Source organism: Lygodium microphyllum, chromosome 20 (assembly GCF_053477565.2).
Source record: "Lygodium microphyllum isolate KBCC chromosome 20, Lygodium_microphyllum_v1.1.10, whole genome shotgun sequence".
Lineage (NCBI taxonomy): Eukaryota > Viridiplantae > Streptophyta > Polypodiopsida > Schizaeales > Lygodiaceae > Lygodium > Lygodium microphyllum.
The window spans coordinates 114,817,428-114,829,773 of record NC_141154.1 but is presented as its reverse complement, the minus strand read 5'-3'; the positions used below and the strand labels follow the sequence as shown (position 1 = coordinate 114,829,773).

At 41.7% G+C, this 12,346-nt stretch overlaps 1 protein-coding gene across 1 annotated transcript in view; it reads left to right on the top strand.

Annotated features, from left to right (window-relative positions):
- Window positions 1-3,757, top strand: part of UVH6 (RAD3-like DNA-binding helicase protein) — a 66,733-nt gene extending 62,976 nt beyond the window's left edge. Inside the window, exons 10-11 of the mRNA XM_087660874.1 lie at window positions 2,987-3,095; window positions 3,192-3,757. Coding sequence (XP_087517000.1) covers window positions 2,987-3,095; window positions 3,192-3,305 — 223 coding nt within the window. The 3' untranslated portion in view covers window positions 3,306-3,757. The remainder of the gene's footprint in view (window positions 1-2,986; window positions 3,096-3,191) is intronic.
- Window positions 3,758-12,346: the final 8,589 nt, after the last annotated feature.

Sequence of the window (12,346 nt, the reverse complement as noted above, 5' to 3'; positions counted from 1 at the left end):
AAGGAAGTGAAAAGTGTGTGTTACATGCTCAAATGAAATAGAAGTTGTAGATGTACTTGAATTTTGTCTGCTTCGTGAGCCTCCTCTATTAAAGTTTACATACGCAAAGCTAGTTGGATCTTGCACCTCAAAAGAAGAAACATATGAGGGTTTTGATTCATTCAACTCAAAAGGGTTGTACAAATCTAACATTGGACCTAGTTGAAATGAAGAAGATGGATCGCCAGATGCTCCAAATGCTGAATATCCTCCATGATCGAAGAGGTGGCTAGCCCCACCAACCGGTTTGAATGTGGTAGCAAAGCTTGTAGGAGGGGTGTAAACATTATTGTACTTGTTATGATAATACTCCTCAAAGTTCTCCTCTGTCATATTAGTGAAATCTAGAATAGGAGTAGAAAAAGAATGCGAAGGTGAAAGTGGAGTGTTGTCCTCCTCATCAAGTCCATAATGCTGCCTTAGGGCCTCCAGTGATGGAGAAGCTTGATAGGACATCATAGGAACTGGAGAATGTGTCTGGGACATTGTGATTCAATTACGAGTCACATTGTGTACCTCGCACAAAGACTACCTCTCTACAATATCCGCAAGATACTCTTTACAAGAGCATTGGCTGTGATACCATGTGAAGAAGACTGCTAGGGTTTGCACTAAGGAAACATAGAGTGTACGACCACAACAGAAACATAAAGAGACAGGTATAGACACAAAAAGAAAAACTCAAACCCTAAATGCAAAACTCAACTCAAACACAGAAACTCAAACACAAACGGAAGAAGGGAAAGAAGAACACAACTCTAAAGTGAATGAATACTGCAAATGAATGTAAGAGTATATAGATACTCAAGGGCAGAGCAGTGTGTCGGAGAGTGACGTCCACTAGAAACAGATCCCAAGTCTGTGACCACTAGTTGGAGTGTGTAGTTTGCAAAACGATGATGCTAGAAGGGCCTAGAGCACCATACGCAAGTAGAAGAAGCTGTGGAGATGGAAGGTGGCCCCCAGATGAGTGTAAACGCAAACTGTGGATGTCGCTTGGATGAGGAGGAGCACCAGCACCTGTCGCCTGGAGGAAGAGACACCAAACACAAGTAGCAGGAGTTGATGAAGATGTTGGCGATGGCTGGAAGATGCCAAACACAGCTTGGAGGAAGGCGCCAAACAGTGGGCGACAGCTTGGAGGAAGGTGCCAAGGCATTGCAAGGGCTGATGGAGAGGTGATAGTAGTCTCGAAGGTTGGACAGCCACATAGAGGTAGATTGATGGCTGGAATCTGCACTCAAGGGTGTGAAACTTGCACAGATGGGAATAATACTGAATGGGGGTAGCCTGTCTATTTATAGATGTTGAAGGGTGCCCCAAAGAATTAGGGCTTTTGGGGGACCACTGAAACTCTCTCGGACTGCTCCCCTTTTTAGGCCTTTTAAGGGTTTTTCATTAATTAAGTGTGTTTTGGGGCTGTTTTAAGAATGCTAATTAGCTGAACAGCTTGTTTTAGCTCAACAACATCTTCATCAGCTACAATGCTTTGAAGGCCTACTAGTTTTGGGATCTGGAGACACATTTGCTTGTTATGAATGATGTTGTTTTAATGAGCAATCTTCAAAGGGGACTGGTCTTCATCTCTCCACTTTCCCATCCTTGCAACACAACCCTCTCTCTTCCTATTGAGGAGGACCTCCTGCCCTTGTTCTTCATGCACCCATCTTTGATCTATCTAGCCTCTCCCATTCCTTTCTTTTTATTTTAGAGGATTGCTCTTCAAGAGTTTGAGACCACCTATGTGGATGCTCACCTACCTTAGAGGCACTTCACATCTTGCCATTTGTTAGCATAGAGGCACTGTTCTAGAGTTTTAAATAGATCCTCTGGAGCTGGTGAGAGATCATATACAGAACATCACTTCTCTCTTGGAACTGGCCTCGTTTGTTGGTTGAGCTTGAAGCAACCCCCAATTGCAGGGTTGTCTGCAGACCATTGTGATGCTACTTTAGAGCTCTTATACATTTGCCAGCAGTCGGGCATGTGCAGCACAGATGCCCATAGTCATCTACTGACTTACTGCAGGATTGCCTTGGCACAGGATCCTGTCTTCCATTTGAGGACCACTGCTACAACTTGGTCCGACAGTAGATTGCTGAGTTGACAGCTCTATATTGGAATACATCCTGCCTGGGATAGCCTTGCAGATTTTATGGAGGCCCTTCCATTGAGCAGCCTTGAGCGATTGTACAGAGGCAGATTTGGACCTCCATGTTTTCCATTTTGAGAGGGGCTCTTGTTTCCTCATTTCTCTTTCCTTTTGACCTCAGGACACTTGGGTTCTCTTTTGGCTTCCTAGAAACGTTGCTTAGATGGGGTGTGTCCAGTTTTATTTTGGTGTTCATTTATGGGCTGACCAACATTGTCAACTTTATGGTTGGACAGTGTAGGTTGAAACTTTCCTGCTGCATGCATCTGTTTATGCAGGGCATTTTTAATTTCATCTCAATTAGTTCTCTGCTGCCCCGTTGCTGTCCTAGTGCTCAACTTTCACTTTGGTTTTGCTGTCCACTTCATTTGTCTTGGGTTTCCATCATGTATTAAACCCCAACATTTGAACTCGCTTTCAAAAGTGTCAAAAGTCTTTGTTGATGGGACAGAAAGTGTAGGAAGCTCCTGCAAGATCTGAAGTGGGTGGAATGCAAGTTTTCAGTCATCTTTTGCATAGTGTCTTAAGTCATATTGATCTCATAGGCCATGGTTTACTGCCGGATAAGAAGTCGGGTATTGCTACTTTAGGCTTGGTACTAAATGGATTTGCATTTGTTGCATAGGGCATCACTATTATGAGTTTTGATATTTATTCCTGGAAAAACAAAAGAAGCACACTATGTTGTATGAGATAAAATGTCATAAACTAGGCATCTGTGGTTATTTGCATTTAGAACAATCAAGGTTTTCTTATAGCAATACTGCTTTGCTCTGTGTACCTTTTCTTGTACAGATATAATCGACATGATAAGCGCTCAAAGCTGCCAGGGTGGATATTGGCACACTTGAAGGATGCACATCTGAACTTGAGCACTGATATGTCTCTTCATATAGCACGCGAGGTAGGTCTAGAGGTCAAATGGCTGTGATCTTTCTGTTATTCATGGTTCCTGCAAAAGTTTGTTTTGTTATACTGATCTTCTTCTGTTGGTTTTCAGTTCTTGAGGAAAATGGCCCAACCATATGACAAGTCAGGCAATGGACCTAGGAAGACCTTGTTATCTCAGTCAGACCTTGAAAGTATGGAAGCTCAAGCAAATGCTGGTTTTTGAACCAAGGAAACATGCTTTGCTGCTGGACTTGGGTGTAGAAGGGTGGAGTCATACATGCTGATGGAGGGTTTGCTTGTCAAAATACAAGGCAAGCCTTGCATTTAGAAGGCTGAGGGTTGCAGAGGCATGATTTATACAGAAGGGCTGTTTAAGCATGGATACAAATGTGAGAATGAACCACTCAATTGTGATGGGTTGATGAAAATTTTGAGATGAAAGTCTACAGAAAGTCAGCACAAAAAAGCCTCAGGAGTAGGAGGCAAACTTGATTAATTTGTACCTGAGAAGCATTGTGATCAAGGTCTAGTGCCTGAAAACAACAACTAGAAAACATTATATAATACAAAAGTTTCGGTCAATGGCAAAAACTGTGGAAGAGCGAAGGGTATGAAACTTTCCCAATGGCTAATAAAGACCTATAATTTTTGAAATTCATGATTTTGATTGCCTTATTTCAAGTATATTTTATGTTGGAAGTGTTACACATTTATGTATAGATACACAGAAATGTAATGTATGTATGCATGTGTTCTTTTACATCTTTCTTCATGCAACCATTGTCCCATACGATCTACCGTTTGATCATACTTCAACAAAATTGGATGTACTTTGATGAGATGTCATTCAGGTCTACTATATGTTCAGGTCTCATAGGCCATTTTACCCTTTCGTAGGCATTAATACAACACCTCCCTCTTACGTGCACATACACAATGCACATGGAATAGGCTTCATGATAAACTCTATTCCAAAAATTAGCAACACATTCAGAAGAGAAATATGATTTGGTAGTGCCATTTCTGCTTAAAGAAAGTAAATAATGTGGCCTTTCTTTTTACATAGAAGTGCCTTTGGTTGGTGATATTATCAGACCATTCAATGTGGGATGGGATTGCCTTTTAATCTTGTATCAATTGAGTGAGAGTATGCGCAACCCAAAATTTTCGCTTTAAAGAGGCCTTAGACCACTGTGCAATGATTTGTAATCTAGTTTCTGCACGACTTTGTTCTTGTATTTATGTGTCAATCTGTATGATTATCTAGTGTTGTTTTTGCTCAATGCAACTGTTACCCTAGAAGAAACAAGGGAGGAGCAGAGGTGAGGAGAATTAGGGAAGCTTGTGAGTGAGCTAATGGCAGTCAAAGCATTAAAACCTCAATAAAGAGAAATGTGGACGTTGCCATTTGGTAGCCACCCACTCCATCAAACACATGTAGGAGGGTACATAGAGACGATCTGCACAAAGCGAGCTAGACCAAGCAGGAGTTGATGATGTGAGGGGTGTTGTTGGTTATCTGCAGAAAGGAGAAAGGGATGGGATGGAAGTCAATTACGTAGCAGTTGTGCGTGGCAACCAAGTTTCCATGGAAGCTATTGAGCAGGAGCTATGCATCAGTCTTGAGCTTCACAATGACAAGTGCAAAAGCAACACCATTGAAGGCAAGAAAGACTAAAGTCCTCTGAGCTCCAGTGGCATTCTCACAGTCAAAACTTAAAAACAGCGATGCATAATACGCAATGAGTTCATGAAATGGCTCACTTTCACATACCGACTCAAAGCATCTCTGTGACAATATCGCTTTGTGGGCAGATGTTTTTTCCTTGCACCTCTTGGCTCGAGAGTAGAGAGGGAGTATGTTTTGGGTAGCCTGGTTGGGTTTATAGGCAACCTGGTGTACATGGTACATTGGATCACCAGCTTCTCTCCAGAAGCTGCACTTCTCCATGGCTGCCTGGTCTGGGTCCAGTTCCAGTGCCACCAGCCTGGCTGGAAGGGGAGATTGGAGCACTGGCCGAAGGATCTAAGAGGATTTTGCAGCAAGAAAAGGAGGTAAGAAGAATGAAACATGACTTGATTGCTCTATAGTTGTGACGGTTGGGGATGAGCTGGAAGAAAGGAGGTCCATCTGAGATATCAGCATTCTGTGGAGGCAGGAATACGAGGAAGAGGATATACCATTCATTATGCAAGAACGAGTTAGAAACACTGCAGGAATGGCTTGATGAAAGCAGAGCCATAGCTGTAATTAACTTCAATGTAGAAGGTGAGAAGCTGACTGTGGTCTTCGTCTATGTTCCAAATGTCTGGAGGGACTGTGTGTTGGAGGCGTGCATAGGAGGGCAACTAGGAAACAGCCACATGTTCCTTGCAGGCAATTGGAACATGACTGCAGTTGAAGAAGACAGGTCTTATGGCTATGATTGCATGATAGAGGAGGGAACGAGGGTATGGGACATATAGAATCCATGTAAAGAAGGATAGTGGCTAGGGCCTGAAGTGAGCTATGAAACCCCCATGGGTATGTCCAAATCTGATTATTCCCCAATCTTTATGGAATTTGCAATTGCCAACTATGTTGGTAATCAAGGGGGCCCTCCCTCAATTAAACTTAATGTCACCTTTCTGCAGGAGCAGGATTACTGTAGAGCAGCCTAGGCAGGCAACATGGAATGCAGCAGCCAGAGGGCAGCAATATTCTCCTTGTGTCAGCGGAGCATGCAGGTGATCCCATCCTATACTAGGTGTTATATATAACAGAAAAATTCATAAAAGGTCAGGAGCATCGCAGAGCTGAAGCCGCTTGAGTGCAGCTCCAGCTCAAGTGGGAGATGCAGGGAGAAGCTCCACATCAATTCTAGTTTGGCATGCTAAGAAGCAGGTAAAAAGAGAGCATCATATGGATAGAAGATGAAGAGGGGCATCTTTGCGGAGATGATACTCAAATTGCAGTCTTTGACAAGTACCTCCTAAGCAACATGGGCTTGGCACCAGAACCCCTGATGAGGGTGAATTAGTCTGGAAAAGAAAAAAGATGAACTGTTGGAATATGTGCATGCTAGAGTGCCAATGGAGAAGAAGCTGATGCAGGAAGAAGCTCCACATCAATTCTAGTTTGTCATGCTAAGAAGCAGGTAAAAGGAGAGCATAGAAGATGAAGGGCATCTTTGCAGAGATGATGCTCAAATTGCAGTCTTTGACAAGTACCTCTTAAGCAACATGGGCTTGGCACCAGAACCCCAGATGATGGCGAATTAGTCTGGAAAAGAAAAAAGATGGACTGTTGGAGTATGTGCATGCTAGAGTGCCAATGGAGAAGCAGCTGATGCTAGATAGGCCATTCACAGAGGAAGAGCTGGAGTTTGTGGTATAGAAGATGAAAAGTAGAACTCACTGAGTCACCAGGACCAGATGGGCTTCCCATGGAGTTCTTCCAAACCTTTTGGGATGTGTTGGGATAGAATTTATGCTGGCTGTTGGATAGCTTTAGAGAGAGAAGTCTTTGCGAATGTGTACATTGGCATTATCAAAGTTATCACCAAGTTGACTGTAAGGATGAAGCCAAGCGATTGGAGGTCACTGACTATGCTAAACACTGCTTATCAAGTCATGCCAAAGGCATTAGCCCACAGAAAAAAATTCTTTCCCTGAATTAACTTATCCACGGCAGTGTGGTTTTGTACACAGGAAAGTTCCAGGACCCAACCCTCAATCTGGTTACCACTATTAACTGTGCACTTAGTCAGGAAGGGAAGTATGTGTTAATTAACATAGACTTTGAAAAAGCTTATGACAGGATTTCTTGGGATTTGTACTTGAGGTGTTGGGCTTTGCTTAGAGGATGGTGAGGCCGCTGTTCTGCCATGCTGCTGTCAATGTATCAATTGATGGCCATACATCCCAGGGGTTCAAGCCCAAGAGATTTGTGAGGCAAGGGTTCCACCTAGCCCCCTGCTCTTCACGCTCGCCACAGAGCCTTTGCCAAGAGCTGCACATGGGAAGATGGAGCAAGGCCTAATCAGAGGAATCAAGCTGCCCACAACAATGAGCCAATTCTCATGCAGATGTTCATAGATGATAATTTGAATCTCTTGGAAGATGAAGAACCATTGGTCAAAGCCCTTTTGAGAGTGTATGATGATTTCTCGATTGTTTCGGGCTTGAAGATTATCTAACAAAAAATGAGATGCTTTATAATGACCAGGACTAGGATGAGCGGTTGCATTGGCTATCTCAGCTCAGTTTCAAAGAAATCCAACATGGAGTAGTGACTAGGTATTTTGGGTGCTGTGAGAGTGCGCAATGGATAAGAACCACAAACATGGAGAGAAAGAGATAGAGAGACACAGTAAGAGATGAAATAAAGAAATCTGCACTGACTGAAGAAGAATGCTGAATACAAAGGAGTGGGCTAATCGGTCCTTGCACACAGCCTGAGCCGTTAGTGAGGGCACCAAATTAGGTTGAAATTATGAGAGCAACACTTATCGTGATAAAGACGGCAATAGTGACGGTAACAAAGATGGAGAATATGCAGCCTGCTGTCCACCCCGAGATGGAGGACACGGCAGCCACCAACGAAGCACTTGCCAAGGAAGAGAGAAGAATGCTCTACCACCTAGTGGACATAGTTGCCAAGAAACTCATTTCATAAGGTTAGGAAACTAGTTTCATACCTTGACATTTCAGAAACCTATGAAACACCTATTTTAAATTTTCCAGAAGTCCCACCCTAAAAAATGTGTTTGAAGTTTTGCATGGTGGTCACATATGGAAGCTATGGTAAGGTACAATATGATACAATGAAATGCACATGTACTACAACTTACAAGTAGATAGGTGGGAGCGGATACATCATACATTATCATCAATGATCATACAAAGGGGGTAGTTTTCCATGTTGAAAAGTGGCAGTTTTCGTACTTAAAAGGGTGTGGACAAAAATGGTCAATTTTTTTGTACTAATTCGTATGGATATGTACATTATGGTATCATACAGATTGTACAATATGGATTAGTCCATACCACCATGTATAGATGTACCTATGAACTTTTGTGATCAACATTTGTTAGAGATTCATTTGACACACTAACATGGACATTGGCATAGATTGCAAGAACTTTTCTTAAGCTATTGTCTATGATGGATGCATATATTGATGGCTTCTTCTATAATTAAACCTAATATTGCCATGGATAATGGATCATGATGCATGGATATGTTGGTGCTATGTTGAATGCCCATTTGCATTGTATATGATCATGAAGCATGATAAATTACATGATATGAGTCATACTCTATACGCATAAAGTCTTATAATAGTTTTCTTCCATTTTGAATGAAACTTGTTTCTAATGTTCTAGGAAACTTGTATGAAACCTATGAAACCCGTTGCATAGATCTTGTTTTAGAAACCCTTGGCAACTATGCTAGTTTGGGGGGAGGGGGACTATAAATAGCATAACCGCCCCAAATTTGGTAGACCAACCTCTGAGGATTCCATAAAATCTAGTGCAGTTGACTGCACACAAAAATGCAAAAGATGTAGATGAAGTCATCATAAATGTAGATAGTGGAGACAAGACCAATCACAATATGAGAGGGTTGGCCACAATTTGCAGGACGACTTCATAGGCCAAGAAATGCATGCTCAAATAGAGTCGCCTCTTTTGTCAAAGCACATGATAGACATGTTAGAGCTCCTAATGTTTCCGTTTGGCTCAGATTGAGGCTCACACGTAGGAGATGATAGTGCATGACAAACATGACTGCTAATACCTCCTCCCAGATCCTAGATGTCGTTGAAGGCTAAAGAAGATGTGGATCCGAGGGCGACATGAAGAGTGCCAATGCTGATGAATTTCGTCTCTCCTCGATTGGGTAACTCTTTATACTCACTTTGGTGATCATACCTTGTGAGTGCAATAGAAAAGAACGATGAACATGAGAGAGAGAGAGAGAGAGAGAGAGAGAGAGAGAGAGAGAGAGAGAGAGAGAGAGAGAGATCTCTGCATTGACTAAACAAGAGTGTTAAATACAAAGGAGTGGATTGATTAGTCCCTATATGTAGCTCCACGTGTTAGTGAGGGCACCGGATTAGACTAAATGATGTTAGTGACGGTGATGGTGATGGAGAAGAAGAATCAATGATGATAGAGATGGTGATAGTGATAGTGATGGAGATGGTGATGAAGACGAAGAATATGTAGTCTACTGTCCATGTTGGAGACGGAGGAGACAGTAGCCACCAATAGACCACTTGCCAAGGAAGAGAGAAGAATGCTCCACCAATTAGTAGGGAGGGCTATAAATAGCATAAAGCCCCAAATTTGACTGACTAGCATTTGAGGATGCAACCTATAGCCCCTAACTTACATAGGAGGAAAATAGTAGCAATCAGGTGGGACCAACTTAGAACCCCCAAGGGAATGACTGGTCTACCTAGAATTGTTGTAGGAAAAATCACAAAGGCCGATGTTTACATTTTTGAAGAGATTGGAAGATAACCAACCTTGGTCAATAATTAGTTGACACCAAATAGGATCTAGCCCAACAATATCCAATGCAGTGTCACGACTTAATTGGGTAGACAAGCTATTTGCCACAAGGATTGAACTACAGGTGAAATTGGGACGAAAGGGGTGACTCCTTGCTCCAATAGATTTGGTGCATACAGGAATCTTATAAGAATGAATACATGCACATCAACAACAAACCTAACTAGGCCATTGCGATTGCCAAGAAGGGCATTAAAGTGTGGGTGAACATGTGGAACTTAGGAGGTATGGAATCGAAGAATGAAGTAAGGATCAAGTAAGAATTGACTCACTAATGGAGAGGTGGAAGGGTGAAGCTTTTGTTCGGCCAAGAAAAAGGACAAGTGGCCCACAACATGGGTGATCAAGAGAGGAAAGACCCTTTTCTACTAGGTTAGCCCCAATCTGTCTGACTACACAATACAAGCTTAAATGTAGGGGAGCCTTTAGGGAGCGTGATAAGCATCACATAGTAAAGCTCAATGCATGTTGGGATAGAAGGTTTCTAAATGATATAATCATGAAGATGCTCATGAATTTGGCACTCAGTATCAAAGAAGTCAAACATCTTGCTTTGGAGGGTATTGTTCCAAAAGCTTTCCACAAAAAAGATGGTTAGGAACTTTAAACAGGGGCATCCAATGTGTTTCTTCTGTTGCCAAAAGGAGGAGTACGTATACTTTGTTCTCATAATGCAAGCATGTCTAAAGGCTTTGAAAAGACAATGGATAAAGCTAGGTTTCACAACATCATTAGATGCAAATAGGCCATACTAGGAGATAGGGGCAACATGAATTGTGAGAGTTGGAGAGTATGGATTGTGATATGAGTTGTCATGAAGAATGATGGTCAATGATGAATTGTAGGATGAGAGGGCGAGCTAGATTTGGTAAGGATAATGTGGACAATAAATTTGATAAGTGTCTAAAGGAAGTGAAAGGTTTTTTTGTTTGTGGTACTTAAAGATTAGGGAGCAACATATAAGAGTGCTGCTAGCTGTTGGGGGTAAAGGTGCCTCTGCCTAGCCGCTCGTGTATTACTACGCTGATAGTACTTGCACTTGCACACTATAGGCGGAGGGCGCCCATCATTGTCATTTCATTCTTTATTTTTTCAATGACATTTGAATAAAGGTCTACCTATTGGTCATGAGTGCTTCTTAGGTGACTCATATGACTATACGGATGTATACGGAGGTTGGCACATGCCTTGTATTGCTACTGAATTCCTTTTGAGCTTCGCTTCGTCTTGGTTGGAATTTTATTAACATTGGTCTATACTGGCATCCTTTATGACAATCATTATGCCTATGGTCTATGATTGACTCTTCGGTACATGCTTTGATGCATGTCATAAATCCATGCTCCTTACATTGTCTGTGTTTGATTGCTACTTGGAGCTTCAATTGGGCGTTCATTTGCATACTTTGGAGCTCTTGGATGCTTATTTAGATTGTCAGAGATTTGATATTGACTGTTACATGATGTACATGATGTTATAGGTGATGCTTGATTGATCCCTTGTTCTGGATGCTCTGTCGATATAGGGTCTTGGCTCCATGATGCCTTATGCATTCACATGCTATCTTTGAGATTGGTTGCTTGATTGATAATGATCTTTCTGCCAGTGGGGTCTTCATGCTATCTTTGGATATTGCAGAGCTTGTCGTTTATGCAGTTCAACTTCTTGAGTAGATGAGATTGGGATTCCTTACATGTCTATGCTCTTGATGGATACTTGTTTGCATCGGATGCTTTTGGGTTGATTTGATCAGTCTTCTCTTTGAGCATACAATGACCTTTGTTAAGTATTTGGGTGTTTGGCTCATGGTTCTTGGCTAGTGTAATGTTTGTTACATGCCCACTTCATGCAGGATTTGAGTTGGCAGTCATACTTGACTTTGGATCACTGTTAGCTCATTGTTTGCTCTCTTTTTCTCATTGTTGTGGTTTATTACAACAAGCTATTTTATGTTGATTGTGATGCACTTACTGAGCTTAATCATGTCATTTTGATGTAATTTTGGTACTATTTGGTGGACAATTGGACATTTTAGCAGTTTATCTTATTTTTAGCTTGTTTTGGTAGTAGTGGTTGTGGCCTATTTATCGCTGATTACAAAAGATTGTTTTTTGCATAGTCTGCCTTTGTTTGACTCATTATGGCTGGTCTTTACAAAGGTACGACTTTGTTTAACATTGCCAAGTTGGATGGCACCAACTATGGCTACTGGAAGTCTCAAATATGGCAAATTTTGGTGTATAAATTGAAGATTAAGCCACTAAGAAACAAAAGTATTAAACCTGAGAATATGGATGATGATGACTGTGCTGATTTAGATGTAGTATGCAAGTCTACTATTATTTTATCACTCTCTAAAGAGGTCCATAATAATGCTGTTGAAGATGAAGATTAGAGTGCATGGAATTTGTTACAGGTGGCAGAAGTGGTAAGAAATATAATGATCATCATGGGAAGGACTCTCAAAAGTCTCGGACATAAGTCTAATCTTATATGCCATTATTGTGGGAAAGTAGGATACATATGGCCGTAGTGCCATAAGATGCACGATGACAAGCGTAAAGAAAAGGGGACAGAAAAAGTGTAGGAGAAATCTAATGATCACGACATTATACATGTAAAGTCCAGCGTAAAGATTGTGGAGATAAATACCATATAGCCTGAGGAGTCCGATGGTGACTACATCTTAGCAGCCTCTTCATG